General features: G+C 43.4%; 1 protein-coding gene across 11 annotated transcripts in view; it reads left to right on the top strand.

Annotated features, from left to right (window-relative positions):
• Window positions 1-21,137, top strand: part of CCDC60 (coiled-coil domain containing 60) — a 210,808-nt gene that overhangs the window by 117,612 nt on the left and 72,059 nt on the right. For 10 of the 11 annotated variants that reach the window (XM_017879068.1, XM_017879066.1, XM_017879074.1 and 7 more), the window contains one exon: window positions 16,498-16,668. The exons of the other annotated variant lie outside the window; for it this stretch is intronic. In XM_017879068.1, the coding sequence (XP_017734557.1) occupies window positions 16,498-16,668 (171 nt within the window). The remainder of the gene's footprint in view (window positions 1-16,497; window positions 16,669-21,137) is intronic. 11 annotated transcript variants of the gene reach the window in all.

The raw sequence follows: 21,137 nt of genomic DNA, 5'->3' as shown, positions 1-21,137 counted from the left end.
AAAGAGAGAGAGAAAGGGAAGGAAGGAAGGAAGGAAGGAAGGAAGGAAGGAAGGAAGGAAGGAAAGAAAAGAAAGAAAGAAAGAAAGAAAGAAAGAAAGAAAGAAAGAAAGAAAGAAAGAGAGAGAGAAAGAAAGAAAGAAAGAAAGAAAGAAAGAAAGAAAGAAAGAAAGAAAGAAAGAAAGAAAAGAAGGAAGGAGGGAGGGAAGGAGAAGGAAAGAAAGAGAGAAGGAGGGAGGAAGGAAGGAAAGAGAGAAAGAGGGAGAGAAAGAAAAAGAAAGAAAGAGAAGAAAGAGAGAGAGAGAAAAAAGAAAGAAAGAAAAAGGAAGGAAGGAAGGAAAAGAGAAGAAAAGAAAAGCATGTGCAATTTCAAGGGGGTAGAGAGATATGCAAAGGAATGGCAGGGCAAATGGTTAGAGACAAATCCCAGATCTTAGAGGACATTGCTAGGAGGAGAAGGAAGGACACAGGACTTCACCCTGAGAACAGTAGGAAGCCATTAGAGGATTTTGAGCATTAAGTAGGAATGATGAGATTTGCCTTTTCAAAAAAGCCCTGGGGCAGCCAGGTGGCCAATAGCAAGGAAAAGACCTGGTAGGAAACTATCTAAAGTAAATGATGGTTTCTGACTAGGGTGGTAGCAACAGGAAGAGAGTCAACTAATATTCAGAAAACAGAGTTGACATCACTTCATGATCAATTAACTGGATATGAAAGGGGTCAAAAGGCACAATTGTTACAGGACCCCAACACTTACTGGGGTTTCTGCACTATAGTCCCTTCATGGTCACTAGAAAGATGTTACAGGAAAGGGGTCCCGATCCAGACCCCAAGAGAGGGTTCTTGGATCTTGCACAAGAAAGAATTCAGGGTGAGTCCATAGCGTAAAGTGAAAGCAAGTTTATTAATAAAGTAAAGGAATAAAAGTAAAGTCCCAAGGGCTACTGGTTGCCCATTTTTATGGTTATTTCCTGATGATATGCTAAACAAGGGGTGGGTTGTTGATGCCTCTCCTTTTCAGACCATCTAGGGTAACTTCCTGACATTGCCGTGGCATCGGTAAACTGTCATGGTGCTGATGGGAGTGTAGCAGTGAGGACGACCAGAGGTCACTCTTGTCGCCATCTTGGTTTTGGTAAGATTTCGCTGGCTTCTTTACTGCAACCTGTTTTATCAGCAAGGTCTTTATGACCTATATTTTGTGCCTACCTCCTGTCTCATCCTGTGACTTACAATGCTTTAACTATCTGGGAATGCAGCCCAGTAGGTCTCAGCATCATTTTACCTAGCCCCATTCAAGGTGGAGTTGCTCTGGTTTATACACCTCTGACACAAGCAATCTTCCTGTTCTACATTTAGAACAAACTCGTTTTTGCCACCTGCAGGGGCCATTGCAAATAATATGCTAAGAATAGATAAGGCTCAAGGACAGTATCTCTAGCTAGTTGCACTTTTAATGAACTCCAGTAGTCAAGGACAGTATCTCTAGTTGAACTTTTAATGAACTCTAGTAGGCGCCAAGAAGGCAGACAAAATAAGAAAGACCTTAGAGACAAGGAACTAAGTAGAAGGTTATATCTGGGTGCAGAAAGTTTGTTTTGCACTGTGTTATTTTGCTGACGTGGGATTTATGGAGTATAAATAAAGTGAGGCAGAGGCTCTAGGCGCGGCCGCCATGTTCTCTGTTTGTCTTTGTCTCTTGTGTCTGTTCATTCTCCACCACCCCCGGCACGGTCCCCAATAGCCACCCTAGAGTGATTTCTGAACAGCACACACTCCCTTGGCCAAAGAAACACTTTAAGTTCTTCCAACTCAAACGGAAGTCTGCTAGGTGTATAGCAGGACAAGCCACAGACAAACCCCTCAGACAGCCGAGTTAAAGAAGGAAGGGCTTTATTCAGCCAGGAGCTTCGCCCCAAGGACTCATTGTCTCCAACAACCGAGGCTCCCTGAGTGAGCAATCCTGTCCCTTTTAAGGCTCAGCAGCCTTAAGGGGGTCCAGTGAGAGGGTCGGTGATTCAATTAAGCAAGCAGTAGCGTACCATGACTGGGGGCTGCATGCACCCAGTCAGCTTAATTTAGAATGCGAACCAGAACAGCGACAGGGGATTTTTCACAGTGCTTTTCTATACAATGTCTATAATCCTCTGATAGATAACATAAGCCGATTAGGTCAGGGGTTGATCTTAACTTACAGGCCCGGCCCAGGGTGTGGCGCCGGGCTGTTTGCTTGTGGATTTCATTTCTGCCTTTCAGTTTTTACTTCTTCTTTCTTTGGAGGCAGAAATTGGGCATAAGACAATATGAGGGGTGGTCTCCTCCCTTAGGTGCATGTGTGCACTTTGCTCAGACCCAAGAATTTTGCAAAAATGCCGGAGAGAATAAAATTGAAGCAACTAAAGGAACTTCTCCTCCATTGAGAGTCAAATTTTCTGGGCCATTATAAAAGTCCCAGTAGCATCTTTCTTCCATCTGATTTATGATCAAAAAGAACCCATTAACGGGTCTTTGTCTTTGGGCTGAGTCATTCAGAAAGGAGAGAAATCCATCTGAAACTTGATCTGAGAGGTGAAATCCTGACTCAGCAAATTTCCCATTGTTGGACATTACAATTAGCAAATGACCCAGGGATGGTAAGGAGACGTTTGGATGTGATTTAATAAGAATGTGGTTGCAATAAGCACTCAGAATATGTTTGCAATCAATTTGCTGTATACACAATATGCTACCAGAGCAATCTTTTGTGTATGTAGTTGACCTTTATCTCTGGCAATCTTGTCCTATAAAGAAGAGTGAAATGCTCCATTGCAAATCATTAGCACTCAGGAAATGGCTTTAATTTGCATGCTGACAAAGATATTAACTTGGTGGTGGGCGGGGGGAGAATAATACAACGCGTCCTTTTGTCTGAAAGGCAGTCCAAAATCTGTGTTGTGACTACAGTTGACTGAAGTTCAATTACTGTAATAAATGTATTCCAAATTTCATCTCAATTGCATTTGCATTTTAATGAATGATTCTCACCTTCTTGTCAATTTGGCAGCCAGGCTAGATTTATTAAGTTATTGTATAAACAGGGCATTCTAATGCAGAAATTTAAGTGCAAAATATTTGCTTGGTGCTTTTGAACTGGGGCTGCGTTATTAATTTACCTCTATGGGTTGCCTGAAAATTTGAGAACTTAAGGATGGTGTTTCAGATCTCTTCATTCAATCATTTTTGCCCTCTCCTCCTCCGAAACCAATATGTCTGGGTGGGCTGAAAGAGCAAGGCCTGAGCCAGCCAGATGAAGTGGGCTCCCCAAGCCTCCAGCCTCAACCAACTGGGAATAAACTGATTTATTTGCTATTATTTGAAAACAGTAAAATTTGTTCAGTGAAAATTTCCCATGTAGGCAATTCCCTTCTGCAAGAGCAGGACATCCCTGAAATCGGATTGCCAAGAGTGTTTGTTCATCTTAATGTCATTCTGCCTTTCCCATCAAAGCACTCCTGGCTTTATAGCCCCATATTTCTTGTAGGCAGAGACGGAAAATGTAAGTGAAAACCAGCTGGATGTACAGCCATAATAGCATTAAAAGTTTTGGGGGTTTTTTTGTGGTTTTTTTTTTTAAGTACATCTGGGCTGTTAGTTTTTAACACAGTGATTTGTGGTAGTTAATCCCATGCCCCCCATAATAGAAAGGTTGAACATGAGTTTCCCTCACCACCTCCCAAATCTTCAATACTCTGCAGCTTCTTGTGAGGTTCCTGAGAAGAGGGCTAGGAAGGTCTGTTTTAGGTGATGTTCAATCCTAGTCTCCTTTAGGGCCCTTGGGAGGGAGGCCGATTCAGGTAATGGGAGATGTATTCCAGCAGAGTGCCCTCAAGATAAGAATGTCCAATAGAGAGATTCTTTTTTTTTTTTTGAGATGGAGTCTCACTCTGTCACACAGGCTGGAGTGCAATGGCATGATCTCGGCTCACAGTAACCTCCACCTCCCAGGTTCAAACGATTCTCTTGCCTCAGCCCCCCGAGTAGCTGGAATTAAAGGCGCCCACCACCATGCCTGGCTAATTTTTTGTATTTTTAGTAGAGACGGGGGTTTTACCATGTTGGTCAGGCTGGTCTTGAACTCCTGACCTCAGGTAATACACCCCACTCGGCCTCCCAAAGTGCTGGGATTACAGGCGTGAGCCACCATGCCCGGCCGAGGGATTTTTAAAGAACTTCTGAGATTAATTGATTGCTAGCATGTGGCAAAGTTTTAGTTCAGACTTGCAGGAAGGGGACCAGCCTTCTAGTAGAGCCAGCTGGAAGATTTTTTTATTCCTTTCAATAGGGTGGAAAAGGTATCGAGACAAGTGCATCTCAAACTTCAATGTGTGCATCAATTACCCGAGGATCCTGTTAAAATGAAGATTCTGATTCAAGAGGTCTGGGGTGGGGCCCAAGATTCTGCAATTCTACCCAAACCGCCTTTGCAAAACTTACGACAGTGAGAAAAATCTGACATAGGAAAATTATGACAATAAAATAAATCTGACCTAACTGATTCCATCTTGCTTCTACTCTCCAAGATGCCCTTGTTCATTCCTGGGGATAGATCTAGGTAACTATAGTAGGAATTTAGTTTAACTTTAAAACAAAGATGATTTGGAAAACTAGCAAATTAGCCACAAGATGAGAAATTATGGCTCCGGAGTCATGCAGCCAGAGGCCACAAGATTCCTAACTGCCCCAATTGCTCCTATAGATAACAACTCTACTGTAAAACCTAAGCCTGGTGTTCAAGGTATTTTACAGACCCTGCATTCTGATGGCCCTGCTTGCGCTACCCAGACCAGTAAACTGGTTTATTTGGTCTTGTGCCTCCCAACCAGGAACTGACTCAGTGCAAGAAGTTAGGCTTCAACTCCCTATGGTTTCATCCTGGACCCACCCACTTAACATTCCTCATTCTTTAGCCCCTGTCCACCAAGCTGTCATTAAGAAATCCTAGACTCTGAATTTTCAGGGAGGCTGATTTGAGTAATAATAAATTACTGTGCTGTCCTTCCACTTAGCTGACTCTGCATTTATACAACTTTTTCTCTATTGCAATAATGCTATCTCAGTAAAGTGGCTTTATCTGCGCGGCAGGTAAGAGGAACCCATGGGGCGATTGCATAACAAGCTCTCACGTGATGCTGATGCTGCTGGACCACACTTTGATTTGTAAGGAGCTACATAGCATCACCTGAGGTAGGAGTGGTTGGTTAAAAGTTAACAGCCTTTTTGTAAGTCTGTTAGGCCAGCACTGTGGGTAAATCCAGTGCTCCAGAAAAGACTCTTAATCTCACAGAGAATATCAGAAAATTGCTCAGAAATTTTATCAGATTTGCCAGATGCTTCTCAGAAGGAGCTGTTAATTACATCGTGCTCCAGGTCCTACTCCAGGCCATCTTTCTCAGGTCTGAGGCAACTTCTTTCTTAACACTATATTTTATCATGTCTAAGAAGCACATTTTTTGCACATTTTATCATCTCTGAACTTGGAATGCAATGTACAATCATGTCTTAATTTAACTGACATGTGTTTTTGTGTTTTCTTCTTTGTGGTTCATAAAATAATGGTGCATTTTATGATGGATGATGCACCAGTCAGCTATTTTCATCATGATGCTGTGTAATAAGCTGCCCCCAAACTCAGTGGCTTTCAACACATATTTCTTTCTTGCTCCAGCCTTGGCTGAGCTAGGCTAGAATTGCTGGGTTCAGAAAGGTCTGTTCCATGTCTTTCTCACTCTTCTGGGTCCAGGGAGATCATGGATTTTGTTCACATGGACCTAGCTGGGAAAGCTCATTTTATGTGTTCATTCAATTCATATCTGCAAATATCCCATCGACCAAAGGAGACGCATGTCCAAGTCCAAATTCTGGACACTGAGAAAATACATCCTAATCCTGAATGTAGGGGATGGGAGAGGAAGAGAGTATTTGCTCAATAATGACCTAATCTGCCAAGGATGGTGCTTTGGATTGGGTAGAAACATAGTCTAAAGGGGAAAAAGGTAAGCCACTTATTTCTATTCTACAGAGCTAGAGATGAAATCTGCAAAACAAACAGTCCAGAGGTACATAAACTCAAAGCCTTAAAGCTTCCTACTGAACATACCTATGCTAGGAGCATGCAATTAGAGAGACAGAAATTCTGGAATCAACCCTACTGGCTTCCAATCTCTGCTTGGCCACATTCCAGCTGTTATGACCATCATTTACCTAATCTTTTCTCTGTTTTCTCATCTGTAAATCACTCCAGCCTCTCAGGACTGTTAAGCAAGTTGACGATAATAACAACAGCTTCCCATTATGGAGCCCTATGTACTAGGCACTACAGTAAACTCATTATCTTTACTGTCTCATTTAATCCTCCCAATAGCCCTTTGAGGGAGGAGCTAATATTTTCCCCATTTGAAGATGAAGGGGTTGTGAATCAGAGAGGTTTAAAACCACCCTAAGGGAGTGAAAAAGTAGAGTCCATCCAGAGGGAGTCCCCTCTAACACCTTCCCATCGTCCACACTGCTCCTCAAGTCCAAAGGTGCTTAGAAATGGAACCTGGGCTTCCTTCCTTTAGTCTGTCTCAGCTGAGCCCTGCTGAGAATACTCCTGTTGCTGCAGTAAGCATCCTTCTCTCGTCAGCTCACACACAGACTCCCATACAGAGAACATATGTCCCTTAATAATAACAACCCACCGTCTCCCATGCACTGGTTGAGAAGAAATTGTATTGGATAGAGAAAACTTTCCATTTTATAATCCGCTTTTTCCTCCGCTTGCCTGATGCAGTTAATTATTTTACTCCCCATCGTTCCTCTCGTGATGTTAGTCAGGGGAGTTTTACATCGCGCAAAGCAGTGAGCAGGAGGCCCCGGGTGAGTGGATTTAAAGGCGAAAACTGCTCTTCCCTGCAAATCGCTCCCTTCACACAAATAGCCTGGTAATCAGCAATAATGATGAAGAAAATGTAGGGAACATACAGGGAATTAAATGAGAATTTGCTAAAATATTAAGCGTTTTTAAATGGGCCTCCGCGGTATCAAGGGAGCACTTCCCAAGCTCGTTGAATGAACATCCTGCAGCCTGAAGTTCCCAGAATAGACTGGTGTGTCTGACATGAAGGCCCAGACCTTCCCCGCAACTACATTCATCTGTCACTCGGGCCTTTCCAGAAGATCTGGCAGCTGGACATCTGACTGCCTTGCCTGAAGAGGGGCTGAAATTCCACCAGAAAATTTGCTTGCTAGGTTTCTCAAAGTGTCCAACAGTGTCTGCCCTGTCTCTTTCTGTGGAGTTAATTGATAAGACAAGCATTTATCATTCTATTTGTATCCAGGGGTTTGTTACAGACTTGACTTTTTACAGGATGCTCCCTGTACAGCTCCTTGAAAGAAGTCTCTTCCTAGTTGCAGCACCAGGAATGGCCCAGCATCTCCTAAACAGCTTTTTAAAAATCGTACGGCCATTAGGAATCACATTAGGATTGTGTTTCCCTCTTTGCCTCGGCCACTAAGATGCCCAGGGCCAAATTTGTGCACCAGATTATGTGGCACGGGTAACAAAACCCATGACAAGTAACAAAACTTGTCTTACCTGATTTTGTTTTCTTGTTTTTTTCTGCCTTCTGTCTCACTTAAAAAAAAAGTTTTATTTCTAATTCTTTTAGAATAAGGGCATGAATAAGTTGAAAAAAATCTCTTCCCAACTTGTTAATTACTACAAAAAAGTAAATGACTGAGATGCAGAGGTAAAGACTGAGAATTTTTTTAGAGACAGGATTTCACTGTCACCCAGGCTGGAATGCAATGGCACGGTCATAGCTTACTGCATCCTCAAAATCCTGGGCTTAAGTGATTCTCCTGCCTCAGCCTCTCAAGTAGCTAGGACCATTGGCATATGCCACCATGCCCAACTGACTTTATTTCTTTATTTATTTTTGAGACAGAGTCTTGCTTTGTTGCCCAGGCTGGAGGTCAGTGACGCAATCTCAGCTCTCTGCAACCTCCACCTCCCAGGTTCAAGTGGTTCTCGTGCCTCAGCCTCCTGAGTAGCTGGTACTATAGGCACTTGCCACCACACCCAGCTAATATTTGTATTTTTAGTAGAGATGGGGTTTCACCATGCTGGCCAGGCTGGTCTCGAACTCCTGACCTCAAGTGATCCACCCGCCTCCCAAAGTGCTGGGATTGCAGGCGTGAGCTGCCTCGCCTAGCGTCAGTGCCTGTTCTGTTCTCTGCTCCTACAGACCACAGTCTGTCTTGGGACCTAACAGGTCACTCTGACAACCTTCCAATCCATGAGAGAATCTGGACAACAGCAAACCCCTGGCACCTACCAGTCACTGATAAACCACCCAGGTTAGTCCTTGACCTAGTGGCTCATGGAATCTTCAAGGTCAAGGTCCACGCTGGTGGGACTTCCCAACGGAAAGCTGACTAGCCACATTCGGAAACATCCTGACCATCTACCAACCAGCACAGTGCACAGCTGGGCTCTACAGTGAACTCGCCACTTGGGTTCGGACCTCAACTCTGCTCCTTTCCAGCTCTGTGACCTTGTCTTTCCTGACCTCAGTTTCCTCATGTGCAAATGGAAGTGATAATAATAGCACCTCTAACATAGAGTCCTTGTGAGGATAAATAAGTTAACACACGTGCCCAAGAATGGAGAGGTTAGGAGAGTGAGGCACAAAACTGGTAAGAAGCACTAAAGTCTACCGCAGATGCGAAATCCCGACGATGCCTAGTTCACCTTAAAAGGGCTCTTATGTGAATGCTTTGCAGCATCTCAAGTGTACACTGGAAGCACTTGAGAAGTCTCATTGAAGTCCAGTGGCAGAGAGGGACCTCTACAGCTCTGTTCCTGTGGCCCTGCACATGAAGATGTTAAACTGAGTTATTAGAAATGAGCTTCTTAATTTGAATGGTAAAGTCTATGGCCTCCTGGAGTAGGACCCTGGAGTAAAGCAGTTGAGAAGGAGATGCCCAGACCATCACTGTCACCTGGTTCTCCCTACCTTTCCAGTTTAGGACACAGCCCACCCTTCCTTCTTTCCTCTCTTCCTTTCTTTTTTCCTCCCTCTCTTCCTTACTTCCTCTTTCCTTCCTTCTTCCTTTTTTCTTCCATCCCTCCCTTTTTCCCTTCCTTTCTCCTTCCTTCCCTCTCCTTTCCTCTTCCTCCCTCCCTCCCTTCTATCTTTCCTTCTTTCCTTTTACAGAGAAGAACCTTTCTGTCAAACAAAAGTCTTAAGTAGAACACTGTAAACTAAAACTAAAATCCTAAGCCCCTCCAACCAGCTGAGTAGACCCCTCTTGGCCAAGGGAACTCCAGAAAACCTTAAAACTGACTTCTTGGCCATGACAAGATGGGAGGTCAGACATACCTCATTATATTCCATTCCTTTTGGAATTTAGACACAACAGCTGCCCAGCATTAATGTTAAAATAGAGCTCAGAAGACTGACAAAACTGACTGCTTGTGATAATAAGATACCAAATTATAAACAGGACATAAAACTCTGCTGGACAAGGGCAGAACTACAGTTCACTCTGACCCAACGTATTATGTCTTGCTCTTGCAACCCAACTCTGGCAAAATATCACATGATAATGTGCAGAAACTGCAACCTACTGGATCCTGAAATGTGTGTACTATGGATTCAGTTGTGTCCTCCCCAAATTCACACATTGAAGTCCAACCCCCAGGAACTTCAGCTTTCCTTTCTGCCGACTCCAAGTGTTTGAATAAAGTTCTTCCTCCTTTAATCAATTACGAATTAAATAAATCTCTGAACCCACCTATGACCTGTAAGCCTCAGCTTCAAGATATCCCAACTTTTTGGGGCCAAACCATTGTAAAACCTGTATGTATTGATTTATGACTTAGACTGTAACTTCCACTTCCCTACAATGTATAAAACAGAGCTGCATTCTGACTGCCTCTGGGCCACTTACTCAAGGCTTCTTGGGTTTGTGTTTTCTCCAGGCCATGGCCACTCATATTGGCATAAACCTCTTTGGAATGTTTTACAGAGTTTGGTTTTATTTCCATCAACAACACCAATTTCTAAAACATGCAAAGTCAATATTTTGGTAGCACACAATGTATTATATGATGTCATATAACATTTTATTCAATGGAAACTAAACTTTTCTTGGTTTAAAATTGTACTTGCTCAGAGCCTTTGCACATGCTGTTCCCGCTACTGGAATACTCTTCCCCCTACAAGTATCTGCATGGTTTACTCCCTTACTTCTGCAAACATCACCTTCTGAGTGAGGGTTTCACTGACCATCTTTTTCTAAATGCACTGACACCCCTCATCCCTGGCAGTCACTCTTCCCACTTGTCTGCTCTGTTCTTCTGTAGCAGTTGGCATTTTGGGTACCATTTACTTCTTGGTTTTGAATCTGTCTCCATCCTCTGGAATATGAGCTTCATCAGGGCCAGAACTGTGCAGCTATTTTGTTTACTGCTGCATCCTCAACACACAGTGCTTGGTATGTAGTAAGCATTCACCAAATATTTGTTGAATGGTTTCATTGAATGGTTTGATAATGGTGCAGTTATTTAGGCAAACACACAAATTGGAAATTGGGATTAATCCATATAATAAAGAATCTGACTCCATTCTTGATATTTGACTACTGATAAATTTCAAGCCCCAACACTCCATCCTCACCCTCCACACCATTCCCTTCTGCCCTATATCTGGGCAAGTTGATAAGAAAGCCCAGGTGCATCCTCCTTTGATGCTGGTGGGAAGTTCAAATCATCCCCAAATGTGGAACCACTACCTCACCCCCTAACTACCATAAAACCCCAAGCCACTGGCCCCTTCCTGCTCTTTCAGGCAGTTTAAGACCTGCTTGGGAGACTTCCCTGCTGTTCCCAGAAAATCTAGTTATGTGAGTAATAACCCATTTCATATTCTTTTGGTGTGTGCATTGTGTTGAAGTAAGAGGTGGGACTCTATACCAGAGGTGGGTCCTGGACACCAGACCAAATTGAGGACTAGCTGAAACAGGGACAGGGTGGAAGCATAAGATACATCCATCAGTGTGCCATGTCAGTTTACCATTGCCATGGCAACACTCTGGGAGTTACTGCCCCTTTCCATGGCAATGACACAATGACCCAAAAGTTACCACCTTTTCCCTAGAAATCTCTGCACAAACCACCCCTTATCTACATGTAATCAAAAGTGGGTATAAATATGACTGCAAAACTGCCCCGAGCTGCTGCTCTCAGCACACTGCCTACAGGGTGGCCCTGCTCTGCAGGAGCAGTCACAGAGCTGTAGCACTGCCTCTACAATAAAGCTGTTTTCCTCTACCACCAGCTCACCCGTCATTCTTTCCTGGGTGAAGCCAAGCACCCTCCCAGGCTAAGCCCCAATTTGGGCCATGTCTGCCCTGAGTCAGTATCAGTCTTGACTTCTGAACCAAATTTTCAGTGAATGATCTGTTACAGATTACATGTTTGTGTCCCCCCACCACATTCATATGTTGAAATCCTAACCCACCTCCCAGTATGATATTAGGAGGCGGGGCCTTTGGTAGGTGATTAGCCTCCATCTTCATGAACGGGATTAGTGCCCCTATAAAAGAGACTCTGGAGAGCTCTCTTGCTCTCTTTCCTCCATGTGAGGCTTCAGTGAGAAAATGGGTCTCCAACCTGAAAGAGGCACCTCACCAGAATCCAATCATGCTGGCACACTGATCTTGGGCTTCCAGCCTCCAGAAACATGAGAAATAAATTTCTGTTGTTTAAACCACCCAGTCTATGGTATTTTTGTAACAGCAGCCAAAGCAGACTGAAACAGAGTTCATCCCATCTCTGTAAAGTAGCATGACAATGAAAAGCAGTTGCTGTAACATCAGTCTCACCTCCCAGGTTATCTCTGCATTTGCTCTGTTTGCGCTACACAGAGAAAAATCCTCATGTCTGAAGTTAAGAGGTCGCAAATGCTAACAGTTTTCTTTTTATCAAGTTCCCTCGCAGCTTCAGGACCCTCACTGATTCACAAGCTCGAAAGCAAAATGGAAGCATATTTTTGTTTCAAACATGAATTCCACCTCATATTAACTGCTCACATTCCTAAACTTAAAAATAAAAGCCAGGTGGCTGGGCGCGGTGGCTCACGCCTATAATCCCAGCACTTTGGGAGGCTGAGGCGGGTGGATCACGAGATCAGGAGTTCAAGACCAGCCTGGCCAATATAGTGAAACCTCATCTCTACTAAAAATACAAATAAAATAAATTTTAAAAAAATTAGCTGTGCGTGGTGGCACATGCCTGTAATCCCAGCCACTCAGGAGGCTGAGGCAGGAGAATTGCTTGAACCTAGGAGGTGGAGGTTGTGGTGAGCTGAGATCACACCACTACACTCCAGCCTGGGCAATAGAGCGAAACTCCGTATCAAAAAACAAAAATTTAAAAAAGAAGTCAGGCAAAAGCACCTATAACTGACAGTATGGCATTACTAAGTGATAACAGGTTACCCATTCATTTGCTTTTGCACAATTTTATACATAAAGAAACTCAGAGATTATTTTGCAATGACAAGAACATGAGCTGAGCAGATATGACTGATCCTTGCCTGCAACTGACTGTCTGGGATGGATATATGACATGTGGCATAAACATTCAAAAAAATTTTACATGAGCTGAGAAGCAGGGTTTAAATTTAGAAAATGTTCAGTGGTAATCTTCCAGTGGCACATTCATAAAGAGCAAAAATACTGCATTTTATAGAGTCTAAACCACCGTCAAATCTAAGATATGCCACTAAAACAAAAAAAAAAATTAAACAATGAAAAGAATTTTTTACTTAAAAAAATTTAACATAACAAAATAAAAACACTGCCAATTAAAATAAGATGGTTCTTTCTTATCACTTAGAATTTTTATTTTATGAAAATATTTTAGGCCAGGTACAATGGCTCATGCTTGTAATTCCAGCATTTTGGGAGGCTGAGGCAAGAGGATCACTTGAGGCCAGGAGTTTGAAACAACATTAGCTGGACACCCATCTCTACAAAAATTAAATTTGTTTTATAAAATTAAAATATTATATATTTTTCCTAATTTTTAAGAAAAACTCCTTTTTTTACCTACTTTAAACAATTTCTTAATATTCCTTTGTATTTTTATATTCTGTTCAAACCAAAAGGAAAACACAGGTAAAATACATTGGTTAAGATATTCCTGGGCCGGGCGCGGTGGCTTAAGCCTATAATCCCAGCACTTTGGGAGGCCGAGACGGGCGGATCACGAGGTCAGGAGATCGAGACCATCCTGGCTAACACGGTGAAACCCCGTCTCTACTAAAAAATACAAAAAACTAGCCGGGCAAGGTGGCGGGTGCCTGTAGTCCCAGCTACTCGGGAGGCTGAGGCAGGAGAATGGCATAAACCTGGGAGGCGGAGCTTGCAGTGAGCTGAGATCCGGCCACTGCACTCCAGCCTGGGCGACAGAGTGAGACTCCCTCTCAAAGAAAAAAAAAAAAAAAGATATTCCTCAAACCTCTTCACATTCAAAACCCAGCTCTTCAGAATCACCCTTCCACTCTGAGTCAACAACGTCCTATGGAACACTTCTGAAGAGGATGCTCCTCTATTATCTCCAGGATTTCTTCCCAGCTGCGGTCCCAAGTCTGAAAACTTTTATAATGGCACTTTCTCGCTTTTTAAAAAATTTTTTGAGATGGAGTCTCACTCTGTCACTCAGGCTGGAGTGCAATGGCGTGATCTCGGCTCCCTGCAAACTCCGCCTCCCGGGTTCTAGTGATTCTCCTGCCTCAGCCTCCCAAGTAGCCGGGATTACAGGTACCTGCCACCACTCTGGCTAATTTTTGTATTTTCAGTAGAGACGGGGTTTCACCATGTTGGCCAGGCTGGTCTCGAACTCCTGACCTCAAGTGATCCACCCGCCCCGGCCTCCCAAAGTGCTGAGATTACAAGCATGAGCCACCGTGCCAAGCCTACTTTCTTGATTTTATAAGAAAATGTCAAAGAAAACGACTTTTCCAACTTCGAACTCCTGGTCCAATGATTTATTGCCTAGAGGGGGCGATTGTGCAGTCAGGCTACCAGGAGTATGAACCAAATTTAAACCTATAGAGGCCATGACAACTGCAAAGCAACTGCCACATGGCTGACTGTGATTGTGAATGGCCAATGATTGTAAGACGCAGTTTCATGTCAAGGATGTTGAGATGTGAAAAAATGGGCATTTCAGAATTGGTGAACGGAGGCCGATGCAATAGGAATGTACATAATGCATTGATTTGGTATATAACAGAATGTTTTGTGTTGTGGGTGTTGTTAATAGCTTTAAAAGCTGTTAATGAAAACTCAGACATTTGCAGATTCCTGAAGCATTTTCAGGTACAGTCCAAGCAATTCCCAAATCCAGGCTCACTTAAGAACCCAAGGCCCTGCGCCATGTTTCCCGCTGCACTGTCGGCTTTAGCTCTAGTCACTCTTCTGTGCTCCAGTGTTTTAAAGATAGCTATAGTTCCCTAAAGAGGCCATCATCAGACTCACCATTTTGCATTTACACCTGATATTCCATTCACTGGTATGCCATGTCCCACTTTGTTCTGCTGGTGAATTCCTACTTAGCCCAAATACTACCTCCTCCAGAAAGCCTTCCAAGATTTCTCTAGGTTCCTATAGCCCTTTGGTACATTAGGTTGAGAGTATCTGTTTGTGGGTGTTCTTCCTCCATTACACTGTGAACTCCTTGGGGGCAAATGCTTTATCTTGTTGCTTTGTGCAGCCACAGTCCCCTGAACTGGTGCCTGGAATAGCAGGTTCTCAGCCAAGGTCAGCCAGAAGAATGAATGAATGAAACGTTATCACTTACCTGCCACCTGTGTGACGTGATTTGAAAAATGCTGTAAAATCCCCACCACCCACCTCCCAGAATTTTCCTAGTGGACATTTGTAAGAGTCTCCTGATGAAATGAAATGCCCTTAATGACACCTTAACTCATCTTAGCAAATAAGCAGGGGTCAACTAATCACATGAGTCTGGCCATGACAGGTGGCTGGGAATATTCCCATGCAAAACTGAGCACAAGAGAGAGACCAGAGGAGAGGAAGAGGCCACCCTCAAAGAGTGAAAGAAAATATAACTTAATATAACTTTCTCCAGGAAGAGGTCTCCAGCCTCCCCCTAGTCTCAATTAGGTGCCCCCTTCCCCAAAGCCCAGAGTCCTGCCTCTCCCATTACCCTGTGCTATTATTGACTTCATGTATCTCTCTCTCTCTCTCTCTCTCTCTCTCTCTCTCTCTCTCCTACTAAACCATGAACCCTGAGAGACCCAATGTCTTGTTCATCACTGAATCCCCAACAGTCAGCACAATACCCAACACACGTTGGTTGCTTATTAGGAATTTGGAGAACAAATAAAATTGATGGTTGCTTATTAGGAATCTGGAGAACAAATAAAATTGAATTTGAGAACCAACATTTACATCTAGGAACAAAGTGGGCCGACAGACAGAAAGAAACATGTAGACACCTCTGCATCAATCCTTCTCCACCACAGGGCTGCTAACTCCAACCCCGAGGTAAAGACTGGCAAAGTGCAGGGAGGTGTGTAGCCCATCAGGGCTGAGAATGTCTTCACATCAAGCCAGCATCAAGACATCTGATTGGGAAATAGTGGCTGAGTTGGCATGAAGAGAATAATGAAGTCCCAACATATGTTACTTGACACAGCAAGAACCCACACATTGGTACTTGAACTTTTGTAGCACTCATGTTCACAGATGTGAGCATTTAGGCAAATCAAAGCGAGGGAAGCCTTGGCCAGGAGCCTAGGCCCTTTAGTGCCTGCTATGCCATTGATTTTCATGGAGGAACCCCTCTTTCGTGTCAGATACTTCACAGCTGACCCCTTCCCATGCATGATGGTATCCGATCCTGCGGGCTGTGAATTGTTATGTTCACTCCATAGCACCTAGCAGAGAGCCTGGTGCTGTAAGTGGGCACTCCATAAATATTTGCTGAGTGATGGGATGATGAAGGAAATGAGGCTCAGGGAGATTCAAGGACTTGACCAAGGTCTTCAGTACAAGGTGGATCCAGAATTCAAACTCAGGTCTGGCTGAGTCTGGAAATCGACAGGTGGGAAGGCCCTTGCCCTGCAGGCACAAGGGCATGCTCAGAGATTACTGGTCCCAAGACAGTAAGAGTCAACTCACCTTTTTTTTAAATGTGTGTCTCCCTCTCCTCCCTCGCTCCCTCTCTCCCTCTTTCCCTCCCTCTCCCTCTCCCTCTCTCTCGCTCTCTCTTTCTCTATTTCTACCTGTTTCTTCATCTCTATCCCTCTTTATCTCTCTTTTCTCTTTCCTCTCTCTCTCTTTTTCCTCTCCTTCTCTTTCCTTCTCTCTCTTTCTCTCTCTCTCTCTCTCTGTCTTCCCCCACCTTCTTCCCTCTCTCCCTCTTCCTGCCTGCATGTCTCCAGCTTTTTGATCCAGTCTGTGAAGATAGGCCGTGGATATTTTGCTATTCTGAGGGAAGAGACTGCAAAGAAAAAGAAGCAACAACAACTTCAGAAACTGAAAGAGGAAGAAATAAATAAATTCCAGCCAGCCAAAAAGATCTCAGAAATCCAGTATGGAGACACCTTATTGAGGTAAGTGGGTGCAGGAGCTGTGGCACTGAAGGTTTTAGGAACGACCACTAAGAGTGAACCCTGCCTGGTTAGGTCAAGCGAGTGCAGCTATCTCAGAGCAGGTGCCCCTTCTCAGCCAGGCATCTAACACCTTCTTTAGTGTGATCCAACCAACCTTGATAGCCTCGCTTTCTGGTATTTGCTGGAATATCTTCCACTTATCACTAACCACCCAGCTTAAATGCTGCCCTCTCCCAATACTTCCTGGAATTCAGTCCAACCATCTGCACCCATTTGCACTCCATGTCCCCATAATACGTGTTTATATGCTAGTTTGTTTTATTCCACATCAGTATCTCTGTTCCATACCTTCAACTGCAGCCCCAGGACCTGGCTCACTGTCCACAGAAAGCAGGTGCACAAAAAATGCCTCCTTTTTTTTTTTTTTTTTTTTTGAGACAGAGTCTACCTCTGTCACGAGATCTCGGCTCACTGCAACCTCCGCCTCCCGGGTTTAAGTGATTCTCCTGCCTCAGCCTCCCAAGTAGCTAGGATTACAAGTGCCCACCACCATGCCTGGCTAATTTTTTTTTTTTTTTTTTTTTTTTGTATTTTTAGTAGAGATAGGGTTTCACTGTGTTGGCCAGGCTGGTCTCGAACTCCTGACCTTGTGATCTGCTCGCCTCAGCCTCCCAAAGTGCTGGGATTACAAGAGTGAGCCACCGCGCCCAGCCTCCTTTTTTTGTAAAGGACTTTCCCCTCGTTGGAAAAGGACTATCAACAGATTGGTCCACTATGAAATGCCCATGCATATAATAATAGTAATAACAACAATAACAATAAATACAACCATACTGATGTTTACTGTGTGCTTTATGCACACCTATTTGGCTAAATTTCAAAATTTGGCTAAATTCCTGAGATAGGTGCTACCATTGGCCCCATTTTAGAGATGGAGAAATGAGGCTTAGAAGTTAACTAATCTCCCCCAAGGTCAGTATTAGAAAGCAGCTCTGAGTCCCAAACTCAGTGGCACCAAAATCCATCGACTGCACCATTGGGCATGGACGAAGTCCTGGGATACTGTGAGCTTGTGCAGACTGAATGAGGCACAAACCAAGGAAGAAAAGAAGTGCCAAAGCAGCCAGGGAGGAAATGCAGGGTAGAAAAATGGCCTGCAGCTGTAGCCACTCGCCTGTGAGAGCAGCTGTTGCAACCCTAGCTACACATTAGAATCACGTGGCAAAGTTTTCAAAACACCACTGTCCAGGCCAGTTGCATTAGGCTCTCTAATGTACATTAGCTTTTCAAAATACATTATTTTTTTTTTATTTAAATAGTTTTTGGGGAACAGGTGGTGCTTGGTTCCATGAATAAGTTCTCCAGTGGTGATTTCTGAGATTATGGTACACCCATCACCCAAGTAGTGTACACTGTACCCAATGTGTAGTCTTTTATCCCTCACCCTCCTCCCACTCTTCCCCCGGGAGTCCCCAAAGTCCATTATATCATTTTTATGCCTTTGCATCCTCATAGCTTAGCTCCCACTTATAAGTGAGAATATACGATGTTTGGTTTTCCATTCCTGAGTTACTTCACTTAGAATAATGGTCTCCAACTCCATCCAGGTTGCTGCAAATGCCATTATTCTGTTTCTTTTTATGGCTGAGTAGTATTCCATGGTGTATATATACACCACATTTTCTTTGTCCACTCGTTGATTGATGAGCATTTGGATTGGTTCCATATTTTTGCAATTGTGAATTGTGCTGCAATAAACATGCATGTGTAAGTGTCTTTTTCAGACAATGACTTCTTTTCCTCTGGGTAGATACCGAGTAGGGGGATTGCTGGATCAAATGGTAGTTCTGGTTTTCGTTCTTTAAGGAATCTCCATACTGTTTCCCACAGTGTTTGTACTAGTTTACGTTCCGGAAGAAAAGTGCTCAACATCGCTAATTATCAGGGAAATGCAAGTCAAAACCACAACGCAATACCACCTTACTCCTGCAAAGAACCGCCATAATAAAAAAAAGCAATAGACATTGGCTTGGATATTCATAGAATTTTTTTAAGTTCCCCTAAGTGAGTCCAGTGTGAAGCCACGGTTGAGAGCCATTATGCTAAGGCTGCCTTCAGGAATCCAAACTGCCAGGTCATTTGCTGAAAATGAAATGGAAGCCACAACAGACACCCCCTTTCCTCCGCACTATTTCCCAAATTCTGTTCTTCAGAATGTTAATTTAGAGAATGTGAATATGTGCTTCTTATAAACAAGGGTCCTGCCAATGGAATCATATAATATGTGACCCTTCTGTGTCTGGCTTCTTTCACTTATAGTGCATTTGAGGTTCATCCTCGACAGACAGCAGATTGGTGGTTGCGGGAGGCTGGGGGCAGGGGGAATGGGAAGTGACCAGATGGGTCTGGGGTCCCCTTTTGGGAGTGATGAAAATGTTTTGTAACAAGAGGCGATGGTTGTACAACATGGTGCAATGTACTAAATACCACTAAATTCTCCTCTTTAAAACAGTTAATTTTATGTTCTGTGACTTTCATCTTAATAAATTTTTTCTTCAGGCTGGGCATGATGGCTCATGCCTATAATCCCAGCACTTAGGGAGGCTGAGGCAGGAAGATCACTTGAGCCCACGAGTTCAAGACCAGCTTGGGCAACATAGAGAGATTCCATCTCTATTTAAGGAAAAAAAGAAAAATATATATAACTTTTTTCAAAAGGAACAAGGGTTCTTGTCAGTGAGACCTGGGGTATCAAGTCAGAGGAGAACTGGACCTCTTGAAAGCCCAAGGTTCCAGGTGATGGATGAGAACCCAGACTGCAAGACCTTATGGAACTGGTATATTTCCAGTCACCTCCCCCTGAATCATGGCTGTTGGGATCCCAGAATACTGTGGAAAGGGTCTCCTCCTTGACTCCTCATTGGTGTAGACCCTGGGATCAGCACAAATTGTGCCTTCCTGACCGAACCCTATGGCACCCATAGAGTCTGATACTCCTAGTGACAGACTGGCAGCCTTTCCCTGGAATAAAGAGAAGGCATGAACTCACAGCTCTTTTTTCAGGAGCTATGCTCAGATTGACAGGCACACCCAACAAGCACTGGGGAAAGAGGGTGTTTATGAAAGACCCTCCTGTGCCTCTTTAAATGACTCGGGTGTAATATTCCACTTGTTTGGATGGAGTTTTCAATCCATGGTCGTAGAATGCAATTCTCCCCTCTCCAGTCCATGTTTCAGTGTGTGAGACATGGTTTATTTAAAGTTTAATAAGTTTCAATATGCATGAGATCGCTCCTCTTGTAGACTTTGGTCTGGTTGTGTCTTATCTGGTAGGTTCTATGAGCTATACAAGGATCGTTATTAAAATAAAACTGGAAGTCATTATGGCAATGTAGCCATCAAATGCACGGGTGGGAGGGTGTTATAAAGTAGCATTAGGAGATTGTCTGTATCCAGACAGGGTAGTGGTGGTGACGTCCACAAGCCTTGGAGCCAGTTAGGACTTCCCGCATACAACTGTTTAACTTTGAACAGATCCCTGTACCTCTCTGAGTCTCCTTTTCTTCACGTACACAAATAAATGGTACCAAACTCCCGAGCTTAATTAATTATGAGGATTAAATGAAATGATACTTAGCCTAGAGCCTACGTATAAGACCTGCTCAGTAATTGTTCCTACTATGATGCAATAAAGTGAGTTTGAGCTCTCTGAGCCTCAGTTACTTAAAAACCTTAAATGTATGGCTAAAAATCTTAATTTCCATGAAAGCTAAAAAGCCTCTCACATCTAACAGCAATGCTTCTATAGATAAAATTCCTATCACAAAAGTATAAAAAATACAAGTGTTCATTTATAAATACTTTTTAAACAAAGTATTTGATCTCATGCATCATAAAAGCGAAAGGAATTATTTTCTCCCCTCTGGATCTAACACCATAGAATACATTGTTTTAGACAAAAATTTTAAGTCTGACAAACTATGCAGGGGAAAAAAAAATCAAGCACGTCCTCAAAGATTTCTGCCTGCAAGCAGTCTTTCCCAGTGTGCTCGGTGACCTCATTTTTCAGCTGCAGATTCAGCTGAAAAGGTGGGGGGGAAAATGAAGGGTAGAATTTGTTTTATTATTGTGGCTGAGAGAAGACATAAAACCAGAGATTAGGAATGTAAAAGCTGGGTTAATTTCCACATATCCTAAACCACTGGAAGCATGGTTGAGCCAGTAAGAAAAGATCACAGCAATGTATTTGCTTGTGGTTTTCTCAGCTCTAGGGTTGAATAAAGAGTCAGTGGAAGTGAACATTGAAGGACCTAGATTCTGGTCCTAATTTGTGTTAACTCTGTGATCCCAGAATTATTCTCAAATTCCCAGGAGGAAGGTATACCCCTAACTTGTGTCCCAGCATCATCTCCACTGGCCCCCTCCATCCCATTCCCCATGCTAAGCCCCAAGCTAAGTGATCTTTTCAA

The sequence above is a fragment of the Rhinopithecus bieti genome, unplaced genomic scaffold (assembly GCF_001698545.2).
Source record: "Rhinopithecus bieti isolate Rb0 unplaced genomic scaffold, ASM169854v2 scaffold_11938, whole genome shotgun sequence".
NCBI lineage: Eukaryota > Metazoa > Chordata > Mammalia > Primates > Cercopithecidae > Rhinopithecus > Rhinopithecus bieti.
The sequence above is the reverse complement of the archived record's forward strand: the minus strand, read 5'-3'. Positions and strand labels throughout refer to the sequence as shown.